The sequence below is a fragment of the Lynx rufus genome, unplaced genomic scaffold (genome assembly GCF_022079265.1).
Source record: "Lynx rufus isolate CCGP_SWC_20201006 ecotype Redwood Valley unplaced genomic scaffold, mLynRuf1.p SCAF_8, whole genome shotgun sequence".
Taxonomy (NCBI): Eukaryota; Metazoa; Chordata; class Mammalia; order Carnivora; family Felidae; genus Lynx; species Lynx rufus.
In genome coordinates this window covers 59,846,608-59,866,791 of record NW_025814896.1, presented here as the reverse complement: position 1 = coordinate 59,866,791, position 20,184 = coordinate 59,846,608, and the positions used below count along the sequence as shown (strand labels likewise).

At 39.7% G+C, this 20,184-nt stretch overlaps 1 protein-coding gene across 1 annotated transcript in view; it reads right to left on the bottom strand.

Annotated features, from left to right (window-relative positions):
• Nucleotides 1–411: 411 nt before the first annotated feature.
• LONRF2 (LON peptidase N-terminal domain and ring finger 2) overlaps nt 412–20,184 on the bottom strand; it is a 45,741-nt gene continuing 25,968 nt past the window's right edge. Inside the window, exons 3-12 of the mRNA XM_047067463.1 lie at nt 17,920–18,042; nt 15,637–15,795; nt 14,904–15,105; nt 14,129–14,222; nt 13,741–13,855; nt 10,758–10,879; nt 8,896–9,054; nt 5,527–5,689; nt 2,454–2,603; nt 412–606 (exon numbers count right to left, since the gene is read on the bottom strand). Of these exons, the coding sequence (XP_046923419.1) occupies nt 412–606; nt 2,454–2,603; nt 5,527–5,689; nt 8,896–9,054; nt 10,758–10,879; nt 13,741–13,855; nt 14,129–14,222; nt 14,904–15,105; nt 15,637–15,795; nt 17,920–18,042 (1,482 nt within the window). The remainder of the gene's footprint in view (nt 607–2,453; nt 2,604–5,526; nt 5,690–8,895; nt 9,055–10,757; nt 10,880–13,740; nt 13,856–14,128; nt 14,223–14,903; nt 15,106–15,636; nt 15,796–17,919; nt 18,043–20,184) is intronic.

The window sequence follows — 20,184 nt, the reverse complement described above, 5'->3', positions numbered from 1 at the left end:
CCCTCTTACTCTCTAGCCACCAAAGCATGCTGTTCCCATCTGGTGTAGTGAGATACTTTACCAGGGAGGGAGTCCTTCTTTCTCGCAAAACCTAAACCACTTGCCAACCATCTGTGGTGTTCCCTGCTGTCAGTGAACTGCACATTAAAGCATCTGCTTCAAAGAGATTTTCTTAGGTTGGTTTCCAACTGTGGGCTCCATGCAAACTTCAGGCTAACCTTGTACCCAGTCAGGTTCCGCCAGACACCAACTTCTAACATTTGAGTAGGAGTCAATGTTTGCTAAGTGTTCCGTTTTGTAACCCTCAACAAGCATTTTACAAAGCACGATGAATGGGATGCTACTTGTCCACGTCTAGCGCTCCTCATAAAAGTACAAGGGCTTCCAGAAACCTTGACAGAGAGAAAAAAATCAATTATTTCTCTCCCTGCTGTTAACCAGCTCCTGCCGACTATTCATCTTACGCGTAATGATGACTAATATCCGCCGAATGGCGAGCAGACGTTCTTTCAGTGAGATCATGCCAAGAATAGCCAGCTGAGCCTTGCGCTCCAGAGGCAGCACTGCCAGGATCCACCAGGACCACGCAGGACCACTAGGGTTACTCTGCAAGGGACATGAAAGGGAAGGAAAATCAGCACCTAAAATGCAAGTCTCTTCTCTTTGTTTCACCAACAAGGCGTGGGCAAGGATTAAATGCCACCTTCTATTTTAGATCTACTTTCCATCCATTCAACCCTTGAGATACAAAGTTTACTTTTCTGTTACAAATTTAAATGTGGGAGAATTCACAAAACGTAAAGCCTGCAAAGAGAAGCATCTTTTTTTTTTTTTTAATTTTTTTTTTCAACGTTTTTATTTATTTTTGGGACAGAGAGAGACAGAGCATGAACGGGGGAGGGGCAGAGAGAGAGGGAGACACAGAATCGGAAACAGGCTCCAGGCTCCGAGCCATCAGCCCAGAGCCTGACGCGGGGCCCGAACCCACGGACCGCGAGATCGTGACCTGGCTGAAGTCAGACGCTTAACCGACTGCGCCATGAATTAATTGCTTCTGTTCTCTCAAAGCTCTTGTTATGCATATATACCAGTCAGAAGAGGGGACCATAAATTTCACCTCTACTTTCCAATGTTCTGTGTTATTATTTTTTAAGTTTTAAATATACTATAGAAAGCTCAATATTAGGAAGGCTAAAAGTAGGTGTACAAGCCTGAGTATTATAAATCTTTTAACAATATCTGTGTGATAAATATGCACATGTATACAAAACATCTATATATGAATTATTGTTAATTATATATAGATTGGAGTCATCATGAATTAAATATATAAGAATTATTCTGCTACCTGATAGCTTATATTTCACATAACCCAACACACACTTCTGGACTGAGATCTAAGCAAAAGCTAGTCATAAAGTTGTTCTCAGTATTCCTTGCATTAAGAACCAAGATATCTAGGCCGCCCGGCTTCCCATCTTGGATTCTCCTCCAATTCTACCCCTAAAGGAATACAGAATCCAACTGGGAACTAGAGAGGGTGGACTCTGAAGTCACTTTAGCTTAGGATGTGGAAGCTTCTATTGGAAGATTAGGAGTAACACTGAGGCAGTTTTTGGCTTAAAGGCTGGTCTTGAGTTTGGAAAAGACATAACTCAGGTGGGGGTAAAAGACAGAAGTCGGCCAGAGATAGAAAAAGAGTGTAACAGTGGATGGGAAAAATACAAAGTACATTTCATCTTTCCCCAAACCTGCTGAGAGCTGGTCCCGGATACTGCTTTCTCCACAAGACAGGTGAGTTTGTACAGAAGGAACTTTATACTCTGTCATAGGCCTAAGCCATCCCTGCCTGGCTCTGTCACCCGGAGGAGGAAGAAAGGATTCAGTGTACACTTAGAAGCGCTTCACAGCCCGAAGCCACGCCCTGCTTGCAGAGCCAAGTTCACTGAAAGCATGCTGGCGGAACACAGAGAAAGCCTGACTGGATATAGAGGGCAAGGAAGACTCCTAATTTAACAGGAGTTAGATTTTCTCTGCATTTATTCAACATCTGTTGATTAGGCACAAGGCAATAGTATGTGCAAAATATGGACTGTTCATGCCAATACACACAAATTATTACCCTCTAAGTCATAAGATTGAAACAGCTGATTTAAACAGTGGGTGAGAGAAGTAAAAGTACCAAAGCCAACAGCCAGTCAGAATAAACTGATTTTTGATAGAAAAGAAATGACCTTCACACATTATTAATCAAAAAGCATTGGTTGTTTTGCTCCAAAAGGCACATGCTACTACATTAGGTGATTCTTTGGGCTGTTGACAAATGAACCCGTTCATAAGTGATCACAATGGAGTACACAGCACAGCACGGGCAAATTTTCCTTCAGAATAATGTGTCTTAACATATAGCAGGAAATAATAATAGCATTCTAAAAGAAATAAGGAGAGTATACCTGAGGCTCAGACTCCCTGTCTGGCATCAACCCAAAATGGCTTAAGATTTGTTCTTTCATGTGATCCTGAAGTGAAGTAAACCAGGAAACTGACTGCTGATATACTGAATCATGAAGACTGGTAAGTTCTTCATACTCTGTTCCTTCCACCTGATCAAGGAAAGAGGGATGACCATTTTAGCAATTCATTATTAGCACACGAAATATAGTGATCATCTGCCGTATTTGGTAAGTGGAGCTGGGACATTTAGTATTCAGATAATTCATCAGTGTTTTATAAACATGATATATGCTCAACATAGAAATTTGTACTTATTTATACAGTGAAGATCTACCTATCCTGTCTATCCATAACATCCTGATTTTTCTCTTAACAACATAAACATATATGCCATGTTACTATGAATCATTTTCAATGGCTACATGTAGAGATATACTATAACTTACTCCACCATTAAGATAAAATAGACTTTAATATTACACAGTAATATAAATATTTATGCAAAAGTGGTTTGTTTTTTGTCAGTGGTGGTGATAGAAGGGGCTGTCATTCCCTCAGGATAGTTTCCTAGAAGCAGAATTGCCAAGTCAAAGAGTGAGACATTTAAAAAACTATATTCCATATCACCAAACTATATTCCAGAAAACATGACAGCTACCCTGTATCACTGTATTAGCCTTAAGCAGCAGTAAGCCCTGATACCTTAGATTTATCATGCTTTACTGCTGGGTGCCTATCTCACAGCCAAGTCACTATTTTAAGTATATCCCACCCCTATTGAGGAACACCTGAGTGGGAAAAGCTTGGGCTGGGGACCGAGGGACCCAGGTTTGTTCTGGCTTCACTGCTGATTCTCATGAGCCAGTCACACAGCCTCCTGAGGGTAGAGTTTTCTCATCTACAAAATGGGAATAAACCATTCAGGTCCTTTCTGGTTATAAAATTCAAGGATCTCTGAAAACTAGGGTAAACTGAGGAATTAGATTATAATGCATGCAACCATTCTCAATTTGATTTATACAAATCAAATATTCCTATGTAGTAGAGGGTTTTCTTTAAAAAAAAACACCAAAATTATTTTATTTGTAGTTAGGTAAGCTCTTGTTCTGAAATAAATACAAACACCACTAAAAACTGCCATCCACAACAGTCAGTAAACTCTTCCATCAGATTTGTTACCCAGGCAGCAGAGAACAATCACATTCAGTCCCATCCTTTAAACCCACTCCCTGCTCCTGAGATGCTGGGGTTGACTTGCTGCCCTTGGCTCCTCTGAGCTGTATAGCCCTGTGCCTAGGATGACCAGAAACAGCAGCTGGAAAGAGGGCAGTGCTGGCAGTGTGGGTGTGGGTCTCCTGATGGGCATCACAAATGTACAGCACTGTCCCCAAAGCGACTTCCAGTGTGATGTCAGACAGCTAAAGACTCTCACTCGCCACGGTGAGAACCATGGTGTGGTTCTAAATGTGAAGGACAGAATTCAAAAGAGGGATACAGTAATTCCAAGGATTCCCTCCTTCTAAACAGTTGTAATGTTTTTGTTGCAGGATAATTTACATACAGAAAATGCACAGATCTCACTGGCTGGCTCAGAGTTTTGCCAGCCACACACACCAGTGGAATCACCATCCTGAACAGGACACAGAACATTTCCATGGCCCACAATGGCCCTACAGCCTCCTCTGGTCAGTTACAAACCCTCACCCCAGCCTGTCTCTGCCCTCCAAAACCAGAGACAGGTGATGCCTGGTCTTGGAAGCATATAAATGGAGCCACACAGCACACGTGGTTGTGCATCTGGCTTCCCTGGCTTAGCAGGATGTTGAGAGATGTGTTCGTTGAGAGATCTAAGAGATTCTTTCATATGGTTTTGTGTATCATTAGCTCCTTCCTTTTTATTGCCAAGTAGTATTCCATTGTGTAAATGTACTACAATTTGTTTATCCATTCCCCTGTTGATGAGTATCTGCACTATTTCTTGTTTGTGGCCATTAATGAGTAAGACTGCTAGAGACATCTTTGTACACATCTTTTGAGAATCCCTTCAAAACATTTTGTTAATTTGCCAAAACATGGGTTCTGTTATTTCTATTAGGCATATAAATAATTCTTAAGGGGTAAGAGAGCCAAACCTTTTATATTTAGCTTTAGAAGGTATTTTTATTTTTATTTTTTTTATAAAGACACCAGTTTTTTTTATTTTTTTTTCAATATATGAAATTTATTGTCAAATTGGTTTCCATACAACACCCAGTGCTCATCCCAAAAGGTGCCCTCCTCAATACCCATCACCCACCCTCCCCTCCCTCCCACCCCCCATCAACCCTCAGTTTGTTGTTTTTAAGAGTCTCTTATGCTTTGGCTCTCTCCCACTCTAACCTCTTTTTTTTTTTTTTTCCTTCCCCTCCCCCATGGGTTTCTATTAAGTTTCTCAGGATCCACATAAGAGTGAAACCATATGGTATCTGTCTTTCTCTGTATGGCTTATTTCACTTAGCATCACACTCTCCAGTTCCATCCACGTTGCTACAAAAGGCCATATTTCATTCTTTCTCATTGCCACGTAGTATTCCATTGTGTATACAATTTCTTTATCCATTCATCAGTTGATGGACATTTAGGCTCTTTCCATAATTTGGCTATTGTTGAGAGTGCTGCTATAAACATTGGGGTACAGGTGCCCCTATGCATCAGTACTCCTGTATCCCTTGGGTAAATTCCTAGCAGTGCTATTGCTGGGTCATAGGGTAGGTCTATTTTTAATTTTCTGAGGAACTTCCACACTGCTTTTAGAAGGTATTTTTAAATGCTACTTTTTATATCTCATTCTGAACTAATACCAGTATCTAGAACAGGATGGACTACTACTCACAAATTAAATCCTGTTCACTCCATATGTAAGCAGCATTTTATTGGAAACCAGTCATGCCAACTCGTTTACATATTGTCTATGGCTGCTTCTGGGCTATAAGAGCATAGCTGAGGAGTTGCAACCAAGACTGCATGGCCTGGACAAGTCTACAGTATTGACTCGATGGCCCTCTAAACACACGCCAGGAAAATAAACCTCACCTTTTCATCTTCGAGATATTCAATGTCGGCTGTGTTATAGCCATCTCTGTGACGATGGCTTAGAACTCTGAACCGACTAATTCCAATGGCATCCACAACTGAACTCCCATCAGGAAATGTTCTGACATCCTTAATCTCCAGCATGCAGCCGTACTCTGAAATTCTGACAGGACAGGCGGGAGAAAAAAACCGTGATTTTAAAAACGCAGGAGGTCCAAACAAAACAAATGGTGTCTCTGCATGGCACCAGCAAGCTTGTTTTCTCTAAGAGATACCTGCAGATGATTCCTTCTGTTAAATGCAAAACACACTGGTGTGCAAGGCCACTGAGGGAGAGCTGGAGGGGAAAGGGCCCTTGTGCCTCAGTAGTTGAAATAAGCTAGTGCTTTGGAAGGACCTAAGGAGGTGGAGAGAGACAGGATCCTCAGTCCCCTTGGCCAGGGCACCAGCAGGGGGTACAGAGAGCACAAAGTATGCCTGGGCCCCCACGCTACTCACAGATTCTGCTCCCTCCTCTCTCATTTCCACTGATGCTGGCCAACTCTATCGTCCCCAACAAACTACTATGGGAAGTCATCTACAGTCACTGCCTTCCATCTCCTACCTCCCCATCAGGCCTCCGTTTCACCGAAACAACCCCAGTGGAAGTCACAAATGACTCTGGCATGACCCCATCTGCTACTTATATCCTCTACTGATCTGTCACTGACCTAACACCCACTGCTGCTCTCAGTTGCCCTCCCGACCAGTGCACCCCTTCACAGCTTGGCTCCTCCACATGTCCCTTAAACACCAGGGCCACCCACAATGGCATCTTCACTCCAAAGCTCTCCTGTGTGACCTTACCCACTCTCACCCTTTTGAACTATCATCTGTATCCTGAGGATACTGATTGTGCCTACTATGTGTCATGCACTATTAGGAGCAGTTTATAATATGCGCTCATTCAAGCACAAAAACAGAAAGGCTTAGAAAAGGCTTAGAAAAATCAAACAACTTCTATAAGGCCACAGTAAGATTCAGACCTGAGATCTGAACCCAAGGCTACCCAATTCTAAAGTGAATGAACAACTTCACTACATGCCTTCAAACTAACAATGAGTGATGGTTCCCAAGTCACATGCCTGTAAGGCTGGACACCTCTACTTGAATCTCTAATAAAACGATCTCTTCTTGCTTATCTAACAGGGCTATCTTATCCATAGCTGTGGCATGGATGGAGGTGCCCTGAAGATCCCTTTCAAGAGAGGACTTGCTGCCCCAACTATCAGCAGACAAATGTCTTCCAATACCAGCTCTTCCAAAGCTCGTCTCAGCTGCAGAACCTGTCTCTCCAATGAGCCATCCTGTCTTGTATGTGGACAAGAATTTGTGAGTGGATGCAAACTCCCCTTGTGCCTGAAACTCCCAGGGTTTTCTGGACTCTCGTGCTTGTCCACATGAGGCCATTAGAACTTGGTCCCAAAAATCTAGCTGAATTCCTCCTACACACCTGCAGGTCTCCTTCTCCTAGGCTCTGCCACAGATGAGCCACACTTTTGTTTACTCTCTCCCTGGATAGACTTACCTTTCCTCACTTCCCCTGAGCAACTTCTGCTCACCAGAGCAAGGTTCAAGAGACTCATGTCCTATACTTTATATGGAATAATTCACTTCTTAGTGTTCTATATCCTCAGTGGAAGCAGAACTTCTGGATGTTTTATCACTTTGCTTTTGCTGATTTTGATGAATTTTAACATATTCAAATTTATTAATCTCTTCCTTTATGTTACCTGCTCTTAGCATCTTGTGTAAAAAAAGGTCTTTTCCTAATTATAGTCTCCAACATTTTCTCTTAAAATTTTTATATGTTATTTTTCACACTGAGAATGTAAATAACATGTGTTACTTTGTGTGTACAGTGCAAGGCAGAGAAGAGATTATTTTCCACATTTGGACTGCCCACTAATTTTCTGAGCACCTTTTAAAAATGAGCGGCTTGCTTTTTCTCACATAATTATATCTAAATATGGGTCCAAATATGAATGATCTGTTTCTTATCTCCATATACTGTAATGGTCTACTCACTAGGATTTACAAGATGGGAGGGTTCTCCCATCTTGCTCAGCTGATTTCCTCAAAACTATCATGGTCTTGGTCTTTTGATTTTCCATAATAATTCTAAAGTCAGCTTGAACAAGTCCATGAAAAAGTCCTCTTGGAATGTTGACTGAAACTACTTTAGATTTAGAGACTAATTTGAGTAAAACTGGCATTTCTACTATGACATTGAATCTATGCATCCATCCATGGATATGGTACTTCTGTTTATTTAGGCCTTCTTGAATATTTTTCAATAAAGCTGTAGAATTTTTTCCATAAAGGTGCTACACATATCTTTAAAAAGATCTGTTCCTAGGTATATATTATGGAAGCTAGTGGATGGTCCTATGTATCCACTCTCCTTTTCTTCCTGGGCACATGGATGGGCTACATTTCCCAGCCTCCTTTGCAGTAGGTATGAACAATAGTGATGAGTACCCCTTTTCTTCAAATCCTTTCAGAGCACCTGTGCCTCTTCTACCAGCTAGAACTTACATGTAGAGACCTCATCATGACCATGCAGTAATGACAAAGTCCTAGGGGATAAGGAAGCCAACAGATGGGATTCTTTCCCATCTGTTGGGAGTCTCCTTCCCAGAGTCCTCAGAGCAGCCCATGGAAAGGAGCTGCCTGTCGATTTGGAACATCTTCCCTACACAAATGATGTAAAATGAGGAGAGGTCAAAACTAAGAGCTGTGGGTTTTTATAAGACTGAAATTTGTCTGGCTGTATAGGTGGAGGTTTCAAGGAAGATGTATGTACATATGCATGTAAGTATGTATGTATGTACGTATGTATCTATCTATCTCCTAACTACCTGCCTATAAGTAGGCTTCATGCCCATGCAGAGCTCAATGCAGGGCTTGAACTCACAACCCTGAGGTCAAGATCTAAGCTGAGATCAAGAGTTGGACACTCAACTGACTAAACCACCCAGGTGCTCCTACATAGCAAATTTCTGGATCTTAAAAAGTTAGACTGGATTTGTTTGTATGATGATGAACTACAAAAGACTTATAGGCAGAAGCATGGAAGTATGGATATGAAGTATATTTACAGAAAAGCAAATAATATGCTAATGGACTAGCAAATATTATGTCTGAAAGAAAGAAGTAGGAGATGAGGCTAGAAGGAAAGCTGGGATCACATCATGGATGGCCTTGGATTTATACTTTGTTATGTAATGGAAGCCACCAGAATTTTTCAACATCACCTTAAATTGTTCTTCAAGAAAAATAACAGGTTATGCATTTATTCAGGACCCTCTGAACGTTGGCAATTCTTACCCTGCGTGTTCAGCAGATAAACACATGCCAAACCGTTTGGTGCCGGTTTCCATGCATCTTCTTATCATAAGCCGATAGCGGGGCTCAAACACATGCAGTGGACATGGGACGGTGGGGAAGGCCATGGCACACACAAAGATGGGGACATCTCTGGTCAGACTGTGGGGTGAGGAAAAATGTTAACTTAGAAGTAGGAGCTGTCAGAAACAGAAGGGAGTATTAGTCACTGTAAAATAGCAAAAGCTAGCTAACCTCAATTCTCTCATTTACAAAATAAAACCCTGAAGCCTGCTTATGTCTCTATTATATTTGTAAAAATTTTCTTAATGTTTATTTATTTTTGAGAGAGAGGGAAGGAGAGAGAGAGAAGGAGGGAGGGGGAGAAAGAGAGAGAGAACGAGAACATGAGTGGGAGAGGGGCAGAGAGAGAGGGAGACACAGAATCCGCAGCAAGCTCCAGCCTCTGAGCTGTCAGCACGGAATCCAAAGTGGGGCTCAAACACACGAACCATGAGATCATGACCTGAACTGAAGTCGGATGCTTAACTGACTGAGCCACCCAGGCACTCCCTTCCTCAGTCTTTAGTGGGAAAAGAAAGCCCACCACATGAGAAAGTTTTCAACCAACCAGGCTTCCTGCCAAGCCTTTCTTACTTAATTTGATGAGCTAGAACATACTATATTGTATTAGTTTTCTTAGAAAAGTTATAGCTTATGACTCCTATAAAAAAAATTCTGATGACCTTGAGGGCACCATCATAAGTGAAATAAGTGTCCAACTCTTGATTTCAGCTCAGGTCACTATCTCATCGTTTGTGAGATCAAGCCCCATGTCAGGCTCTACACTGACAGCAAAGACCCTGCTTGGGGTTCTCTCTCTTCCTCTTTCTCTCTTTCAAAATAAATAAGTAAACATTTTAAACAGAAAAACAGATGTCAGAGAAAAATGAATACCACAAGACCTCACATACATGTGGAATCTTAAAAACAAACAAACAAACAAACAAACAACACCAAGTTCATAGATACAGACAAAAGATTGGTGGTTGCCAGAGGCTGGGTTGGGGGGGGGGGAGGTGGGCAATGGGTGAAGGGGTCAAAGATACAAGTTTCCAGTTGCATAATAAGTAAGTCCTGGGGATGTAATGCCAAGCATTGTGACTACAGTTAATAATACTGCATTGTATATTTGAAATTCGCTAAGAAAATCGACCTTAAAAGTGCTCACCACAAGAAAAAAAAATTAACTATGTATAGTGATAGACATTAAGCCTTACTGTGGTGATCATTTTGCAATATACATAAATATCAAAGCATTATGTTACATACCTGAAATTAATGTAATGTTATGTGCCAATTACACCTCAATAAAAACAAATAAGAAAAAGAGAAAAAAGTTCTGATGAAAGCATAAACTACATAGTAGTCAAAAGTAGTGAGTTCTAAATAAAAAAGAGTAGCAGAATTTTAAGACCTCAATAGTTAAAAGTTGCTACAACACAGAACTCTGCTCACTTTAAAAGATAAAAACAACTGTCAAGCCTATTTTGAGTGGTAATCCTGCTCTCCCTTCTGTTTCTATATACTTAGTACCTTTCAATTCTGAAAAATTCAGTACCACTTATTTAGATACAAAAAGCAACTACATACTTTTTATGAAGCCACACCTTTGAAGTAGTTCTTATAATCCCAATTAAATTTCTATAAGTCTCTGTAATTAATTTTTTTCTATTTGTGGGATTTCTAATTTCTCTGCCAAGGAGGAAAAAAAAAAAAACACCTGAGATAAAGCTATTAAGTTAACAAGGATTTCCTTCTTTAATCTGAACTCAAGACCAAGTATATACAACATGAGGACTTACTTTGACAATTCTGTCATTTCTTCATCATAAATTCTCTTTCTATCAGAGAGTTCATCTGACAAATATCGAAATATTAATTCTTCGGCCAGACTAGTTATATTAAAATTTCTGCTTGCCAACAACTGTAACAAAAGGCAATATTAATACCACATGGCAATTAATTCCAAAGGACAAAGCACTCTTCTCCCAGTAGGAAAGGTCGACAACAAGGTAGAGGGGTGCAGTCTTTGGGAAGACAAAAGGATGGGGATACAGAGCTTGGAGGTCAGCCAGTCTGGGATATGGAGAGGGGCAGGGCAGTTCCTCCCCTCTGAGAAAAGGGCAGGAGAAGGTGTTCACCCAGAGGAAGGATTAGTGAGTTGGCTTCTGTATTCTCAATCACGTATCATAATGTCAGGGAGGGGAGAGGAAGTGAGTAGATATGTTGTCAAAGAAGAGAAACAGGAAATACTCATCCGGGAAAGTAGAAAATTCAAGCTACTAGAGAAGCATAGTAAGGATGAGTACTAATGTTTTCAGTCTAAGATTTAAGATCGTGAATTTAAACTGAAACCAATCTTACCAATTTTGTGGCTTTTCTCCAGCTCTGCTTTGTTATTTATATGGACACGTGCAAGAAGCAGAGTTGACTTTATTTGGATTGGGAAAGGAACTGACAGACCAAGGAATTACAGCCGGATATGAAGGAAAATAGGTGGAAACTGAATTAAAATGTGCTAGGATCAGTGGGTGAAAGAGTTATACGTAGCTGAAGATCTATCATTCTGTGTCTGTGTGTGCACTGCTTTTATCTTAGACACATGAATTTGCAAATAACAGTTCTTTTTCAACAACATTTGAATACGTATCAGGTACCAGCTGAAGATGCTTCATACAAATTAAGTTAGGCCTTAAAACAGCACTGTCCCACAGGCACCATCTACAATGCACTAATACAGAAGATGGGTCTCAGAAAGGTTAAGGGGCTAGTGTAGAGTGACAGTGGCACAGCTAGGACCCCAGGGCCGGTAGGTTTCAATGTCCTATTGTTTCTTTGTTAACTTGCTGCATTTCTGGGCTGCAAGCTACATGAAACAAAGTATATGAAGCAAGCTACATGTGTTGCTATAACCCACTAAGAACTAGAAGTTCAACTTTGGGAAACAACAACTGTGTTTGAGACCCTCAGTAACGGAGTAACTAGCAGAAACAAGTTTCACTTAATTCACAACTAGTATTATTAATGACATCAGTATTTTATACTGTTCTTTTAGGGTATCATTTTATTGAAGAGTAATACAATAAAATTTGCTTCACTTGGCTTTATGTCAACCAAGAGTTCGGCACATACACAGATAATTGACAATTCGTGTTTATAATAACGCATGTGAAAAAGTCTAACCTCATGAAAGTATTTCTGCATTGAAGAAAGATCAAATTATTATTATTTTAGTTTGTTTTATTATATTCTAATTTCTGGAACACCGGCAATCTACACAGAACTTGCACTTAGCCATTCATTCATTCACTCATTTAATCATTGATTCAACATAGACTTGCTGAACCTTTAGTACACGTTCTGGTCTCTGGAGGTAGAGTGAAAACAAGACAGAAGTCATCTCTGTCCCTAAGGAGCTTATATTATAGTGCCAACCTCAATGCACTGGTTCATCACACAGCCCCCTAACCAAATAGCACTGAACGCAGACATGAATGAAGGGTCTGTGTTACAAACAGTGGTCATAAAGACATGCATCTTACTCTCTGAGAATAAGAAAGCTGCCTCCAGGTCCACCGGTCCAGACAAGCATGGGTACAACAAGGCAGTGGGCCAGATGCTACCCACTGTTAGCAAGAAGAGAGAGCAAATACTGTGGAGTAGACCTGCACAGGAACAGCTGAAGGAAACTGCTACAAAGACTCAAAAAGCATCCACCATCAGGACACATGGTGCATGGTACAATGAATGATATTCATGATTATTCAGGCTCTCCCTGAGTAACTTAGATTCAGGATGTATGCAATTAAAAGAAACTATGTACAGATAATGCTCTAGAAAGGTCTCAATTATAGTTTTGGCAGTAAACTAAGTCACAATTATTTAAAAACTCATGTAAGTATGATATCTCCTATACCATATCAAGTTCAAAAATAAATTTAACTGTATATTTGTTTTTTTAAAAAAAACACTTGATCGTATTTAAAATGCATTTAGTGAGTTTGATCTCTAGAAGTAATTAAGGCAAATATTTGTAGTATCATTTTACAGGTAACTGCCCTCCCAGAAGTTAAATAACTTGCTTTGTGGAAGGTTAGTGGCACCAAAAGTACCAGAGTCCACATAGTTGACAGAGTCATGATGTGCAAAGTTGATCAGAAAGCTTTTAAAAGCTTTTAAGTGTTGTTTATTGTATTTACCACACCTATGGTATGGATTTAAACAGTTTATTTTTGAGTTAGACATAACTAAGCAGCTTCCCTTCATGGAAACTTATGTATTACTGGCTTTGATTTCAGACAAAAGATGCAACTGACAGGGCACCAAAGGGATTTCCCAGTATCAAAAATGATCAAGTCTTCGATCCTAAGAAAAACTAAGTACTATAATATGACTTCACCTTGAGATGAAGTAAAGGACTGAATCCTTGGCACATATTAAGTATGCCATTATGTTACCTCAACCCTTTATGATTAACATAGGGTAAGGACTCAGCAATGTTATCTCAATTATTAATAATTAACGCATAGTAAGAGCTCCAATTATGTTACCTGTTTTCGATACTCATGCCTGAAAATTTCCCTTAAGTTTAATGGGTTCTGTATCTAAACTTCCTCTGTGTATCTTTTGAGAAATCCAATAGGAAAAAGACCTATCTTTGATTGGAGAAATCCAACTTTCTTTAATAAATGGGTAGTCAAAACAAAGCCAACCCAAGAAATGAGCACCTGCTGAGGGGTAAGAAGAGGGGCCGAACAGTCTTCTTATTTCAGAAGAAATACTTACTTCTGAAAGTTTTTCTTTGCACAACGGACAATGCGGGGCATGGTCAAGGCAGCGCTCAAGGCATTTTAGGCAAAATGTATGTCCACATGGCGTAGTCACAGGCTCAAAGAGCAACCTGGAAAATATATCTGAGTTTTTAGCCAAAAATTGTCCAGAAGAGATTTTCAAATAATCTATTTTCTAAGAATTCCTTAAGATAATTTCCCTACTGTTGTAGAAATCAATTATATCTATTTCCATTTATAGCTTCCTTATCAAATTTTTAGAAATCATTTATTGCTAAGGTATATATAATTTTTCTGATAATGAAAAGCCTATTATGTTTATGATATCAAATTCAGGAAGGATGGATATTTCAAAGAGTTGCACAGATTCTACGTCATCCTACCTCATGCAAAGGGCACACTCAAAGTCCGTTACATCTATGGAGAGCTCTGGACCTTCTCCTACATTAGAGGTCATATTCCTTTGAGGTGAGGAATCTGCCTCTGAAAAAGTTTAAAATGCTAAAATTAACACTGCTTATATGGATACCAGCATGCAATAATTGTATTTCCTCTGGCTAAAAGTGTTACATCAATGTAACAAATCATGCTACGAAGGAATAGTTCCTAACCCGATTAACAATATACAGCAATAATTTATCTGGACAGTGGACTTGAATAAAAGTTAAAGTTATAACTAAATTTTCCCTCGTTTTGACTATGAAATCCTTGTGGGATTAACCGTTCAAATTGTTCTATAATCTTAAAGCTGACATATTCCTTTCATTATTAATTTTAAACTATCTGTGTAAAAATTAAAAAAAAGAAAACATTGGGGGTGCCTGGGTGGCTCAGTCAGTTAAGTGTCTGACATTGGCTCGTGTCATGATCTCACGGTTCGTGAGTTCGAGCCCCGCGTCAGGCTCTATGCTAACAGCTCGGAGCCTGGAGGCTGCTTTGGATTCTGTGTCTCCCTCTCTCTCTGTTCCTCCCCTACTTGCACTCTGTCTCTTTCTCTCTCTCTCTCTCTCTCTCTCTCTCTCCCTCTCTCTCTCTCTCTCTCTCAAAAATAAATAAAGATTAAGAAAAATTAAAAAAAAATTAAAAAATGCATTGAATATTAGCTAACATTCTATCACTCTGGAGTCACACAACTCCATGATAAAATAGTTTACTGACCTTTTTTGGGAATTTTCCCAGGACCATTCAGGTCATGCACATCCTCCATATCATTTGGAAACTGTCTCTTTAAACTGGTGCTGGGTGCTCCTGGAAGGAAACTTTCTAACACTTCTTTATCCTCCTCAAAGTGCAGACCCAGTATAAAATACAAAACCGAAGAATTTGTATTTCTGAACACATCGGATTTCTCAGATGGATTCTGGTTAAGTAGGAAAAAAAGAATCCAAAATATTAAAGAAATCACAAAATAAGAGAAAACAGTATTCATGCAGTAGCCTTTCTTAGACATCTTTGGAAAAAACAGGATTGTACTCTTCATTCATGACTGGTTTCATCTATTAACTTCTAAGATGAGCTTTGCACTTCCTGTAGTAAAATACAGAATAATTCTCCTTGAGACAGATCAACTGAATATCAGTCTTCATATATTCAAATCATCCCTCTGCTTTCTTTTCTCCAAGCCAAAGTAAGTTCAGGGCTCCTGATGCTTGGGGTTCCCAATGTGTGCTGTCCTAAATCTTTCTTTCTACATGTTTCTTTGCATTGTTTTCGTTACTTCCATCAATTTCCTTTAAAAGGTTCAACTCTCAGGTTGAGGAGCTAGAACCTGTCTTGAGAAGTACTTCCAACTAATATAACACCACAGTTTGAATAACTTGTAAACGTTGAAAATTAAGGAATTACATAAAGTTTAATCAAGATAAAATTGACAAACACATGCACTTTGTACCTTAGAACTCCCTGCATTGTCACCTTCTTCCAGAGGCTGGGTGTTTATATCACTGGCACACTGAGCCTTCAACCTGCTGTTCAATATTCTGCTTTGGATGGAAGGTGTTAAATTTTGATGCACATTTTCTGAAGCTGGGAACAACACCTCACACATTACCTGTAAAATTTCCAAGAAGAAAAAAATATATTTTAAAACACTTTTGAAAAATACATAGTATGCCTTAAAGATCCAAAGGAAACTACGGGGCAAACTGATCCAAGACATTGAAAAGAATAGTTACCATATTCCAATTGCCAACGTTTTAAAACTCAAGTTTCTGAAACCATAATCGATGCTTTAAGCATTCTGGCTAGCAGTACCTTTCCACTTTAGTCTAACCAACTACAAAATATGAGCATCACTATTTCTGTCTGGCCCTTACACATCTGCTACAGAAAATCACCCCTAAAGTCTCAGGGTTAAGAGAGAAAAGTGGGGTCTAGAGGTTGCAGGGATCCTAAATTAAATCCAAGTCGTGATCACCCACAGGACTGAGACATTTCTAGAGGACTGCTCAACTTACAAGAGAACTGGAAGAGCCACCTAGTAAAGAACTATAAAAGGAAGACAAGGTGAAGGGCTGTAAGTCTAGTTCAAGAGTCACAGACCAGCCTTTGGTGGTAGCGGGAAGTAACTGCCAATCCCTCGATGGTCCTGCCAATCCTCATGGACTCAGCTGAAATCCAAGGGCTTAAGAGAAGTACAAAGCAGTGACTGAAACCTAATAAAGAGTCCTCCATGGTTCTTCATGTCACAGGTCAGTGCACCACACCCATAACTGCTGTATCAAGAAGAAACAGCACTCAGCATGGACATCAATGTCCTCAGCACTGGCTCTGAGGGGCTTCACTAGAGCAGCAGAAGGCTGCCTGGGAGGATACCATGTTTCACGGGCACCACCAGGCACTGTTTTGGGACTGTGTGAGACAGAAGACATCTACCACAGACAGAATGCTACAGGGAAAAACATCATATCTGAAATAGCACCAGACTGACAAGAAGCACCACAAGATCTAGATTCTGGTCCTGGGACCTTTATACATCTGCTTAATTTTGAGCTCAAGCTGAATTTCCTATGATGCTGTTGTAAAAAGCAGTTGAGACGCATTTTAACATTCTTGTGAAATGTGCAGGTGGAACAAAGCAGGCAGGGATAGTTAGAAAAGCCAATGTTAAGATTCAATGTTATTTTGACAAGTTGAAACAACGGCCAAAACCAGTAAGTGATGATCTGACAGCATTAGCGAAGACCGATAGACTGCATAATAAAAGGATAAAAAAAAATATTGCTACAAGGTTCTCACTGAAAACAAACAAGAAAGATGTAGGTGTTTTGTCTAACTATGAGCCAATGGTGTGATGGTATTAGGCTAAAAATAAACATGCCTCATGAAATGAACACAAGGGAAGGTGAAAGGTGCCCCCTATAGTTGTCAGATTTGGATGCTGGGGTACACTAAATGTATCCAAAGGAGGAAACCTTACTACCTTATAAGGATGTTCAGGCCAAAGAAAGACTTGAGACAAAGATAACAGTCCATCTCAAATATCTAAGGTGCTTTAAAATGGAGAAGGAAGAATAGATTCATTATTCCTTGCTGCCAAAAATAAAACTAGACTGGAAAGTGGAAATTACAAGGTAAATGTGTGGTAGAAGTCAGTGATAGTGTTAAAATAGGGAAACACTGACATAAAAACAAGAACTGCTGGTCACTGCACCTGCTAAGACTGTAACTATTGTACAGGCTCTTTCACAGTAAGTGTGACTCAGTGACTTCTAAGAAGACTGGGTTAAAGACCTGAATAAGAGAGAAGGTATTTCTGCATTGTTCTGGTGAAGCTTTGCTAAAACTTCCAAGTCAACCTATGCAGCTAGACTGGTATATTTTGCGTATTATCACAATGTCTTTTATAGGGCTCCTATACAAACGATAATGCTTGAAATTACCAGTCTAAGAAAACTCACTTTGCCTCTCCAGTCTCACACATGGATCCTCCCTCACTAGCACGTGCCATTATTTCAGCAGAACAGAGCTATACGAGAGCCATCTCACTGTGCTTTATCCCTGGATGAAAGTTATCAAGTGCATGAAACTCATCATTATTCCTGTGTGTCTTTAATCATATTGTCATGAATATTCAGAATTATATTTCTTGTTTATGTGACAGGAGTCACTAGCATGGACACAAGGGCTATATAAATGAGACTTAAAGAAGAAAGTCATTTAAAGAAAATCACACCTTCTGTGCTTCCTTCTTCACAGAGTTACACTCAGGATTTAAAGCAAGGCAGTAGAGAAACTCCTTCAACACTTCCTTACTTCTTCCCAATCCAGAAAGAGCCTGAGCTTTCACATGATGCCCCTGGATTCATCAAAAAACAAGATATACATTTTAAAAAATGGTGTGATTATATTCTTGTATACAAGGAGACCTGAAAAAAACCATTAGAACTATTTAATTTTCAAATTAGCTAGAATAAACAAAAACCCATCAAGGTTGGCTCTAGCTCTTCTGCCTTGGAAACCAAGCAAACCCAAATGTCTCATAAACACAATCCACAATCAGCCAACAGGGGTCACCAGACTAGGAATTTGAGCCCAAGGCAGTTCCAAGGTACATGCTAAGAGAGAACTGGCTATCTACCAACTTTAAATACACTCAGCAATCACAGATCACAACCATGTTCCTGTCTTCATGGAGCATATAGACTTGTGAGGTAAGACAGACATGAGCAGAAATATCTGTAACACAAAGCATAGCCTACAAAATACTACAACAGAAATAAACAAAGTGTAATATGGATCAGAATTTTCCACCAGCATTTTTTTTTGGTAATTGCAGTATTTTCTCAAATCATTGTAAATACTGTAATTTATCAGTTCACATATTATCTTTAGTCTTTTTCTTATTTATTTTTTCTTGTTACTCTCTGGTTCTTTGTTCATATTTAAGAAAGATGTACTGTTTCCAACTGTTTTTCTCTTATGCTGAGTCAGACCCTCGTCCTCCATAGTCTTCACTGCTGAATGGAAGCTTTTTTGGGTCCTTTGTCTACATAAAAGAGATCTATTTGAGAGATTTTATTTTCAGGTGTGTGACAGGGAAGCCAGGCCTTATGCTGGGAGCCCCATGTACCAGGATTTAGAGGGGCTTCCTTGGGGGGGTGGGGGAAGGACCTGTCACATGCATTGGCAGCCACAATTTTCCCCAGACAGTTTGTGCAATTCTTTGCAGGAAGTCGGGGTGAGGTACCAGGACTTTTCTTTCTCCACTACTGATCTGCATGGCAGAGTGAACTGGCACCATCAAGCAAACCTTCTCTCTTATTCCTTTCCTAAGAGCTTAAATCGAATCCTTCCTGGAGTTTATATTATGATGTGAACTCGGCTCCCATTGAACTATAACATCCTCTGCTCTTTCATCCATTAACCTGCATTCCAAACATTTTCTGAGCTTTCTAATCTCATAAATGTTCCTCATTCTCTTCAGCTATAGACTTATACTTGCTTATACATTCTTGCCACCACAGTTTTAGGGACATATAATTTATATGTAATAAAATCCACAAACTTTTATGAATACTTTCAAAATTTAAATTTTAGTTAGTTAATATATAGTGCAATATTGGTTTCAGGAGTAAATTTAGTCGTTCATCACTTATATACAACGCTCAGTACTCATCATAAGTGCCCTCATTAATACCCATCACCCATCTAGCTTATCTCCCACCCACCTACCTCCATAAACCTTCAGTTTGTTCTCTCAGAGTCTCTTGTGGTTTGTTCCCCTCTCTTCTCTTCCTCTACCCTACCACATGTTCTGTTTGGTTTCTTAAATTCCACATGCGAGTGCAATCATATGGTATTTGTCATTCTCTGATTGATTTATTTCACTTAGCAAAATATATTCTAGCTCCATGCATGTTGTTGCAAATGGCAAGATTTCAATCTTTTTGATGGCTGAGTAATATTCCATTGTACGTATACAACTGTATGTATGGATACAATTCCATTGTGTGTGTGTGTGTGTGTGTGTGTGTGTGTGTGTTTATGATGTATACCACATCTTCTTTATCCATTCATCAGTTGATGGACCTTTGGGCTCTCTTCATAGTTTGGCTATTGTTGATAATGCTGCTATAAACATTGTATTTTTTTTATCCTCTGAATCTGTATTTTTTTTATCCTTTGGGTAAATACCTAATAGTGCAACTGCTGGATCGTAGGGTAGGTCTATTTTTAGTTTTTTGAGGAACCCCCATACTGTTGTCCAGAGTGGCTGCACCAATGTGCATTCCTACCAGCAGTACAAGAGGGTTCCCCTTTCTCTGCATCCTCACCAACACCTGTTGTTTCTTGTGTTGTTAATTTTAGCCATTCTGACCAGTATGAGGTGATACCTCATTGTGGTTTTGATTTGTATTTGCCTGATGATGAGTGATGTTGAGCATCTTTTCATGTGTCTGTTAGCCATCTGGATGCCTTCTTTGGGAAAGTTCCTATT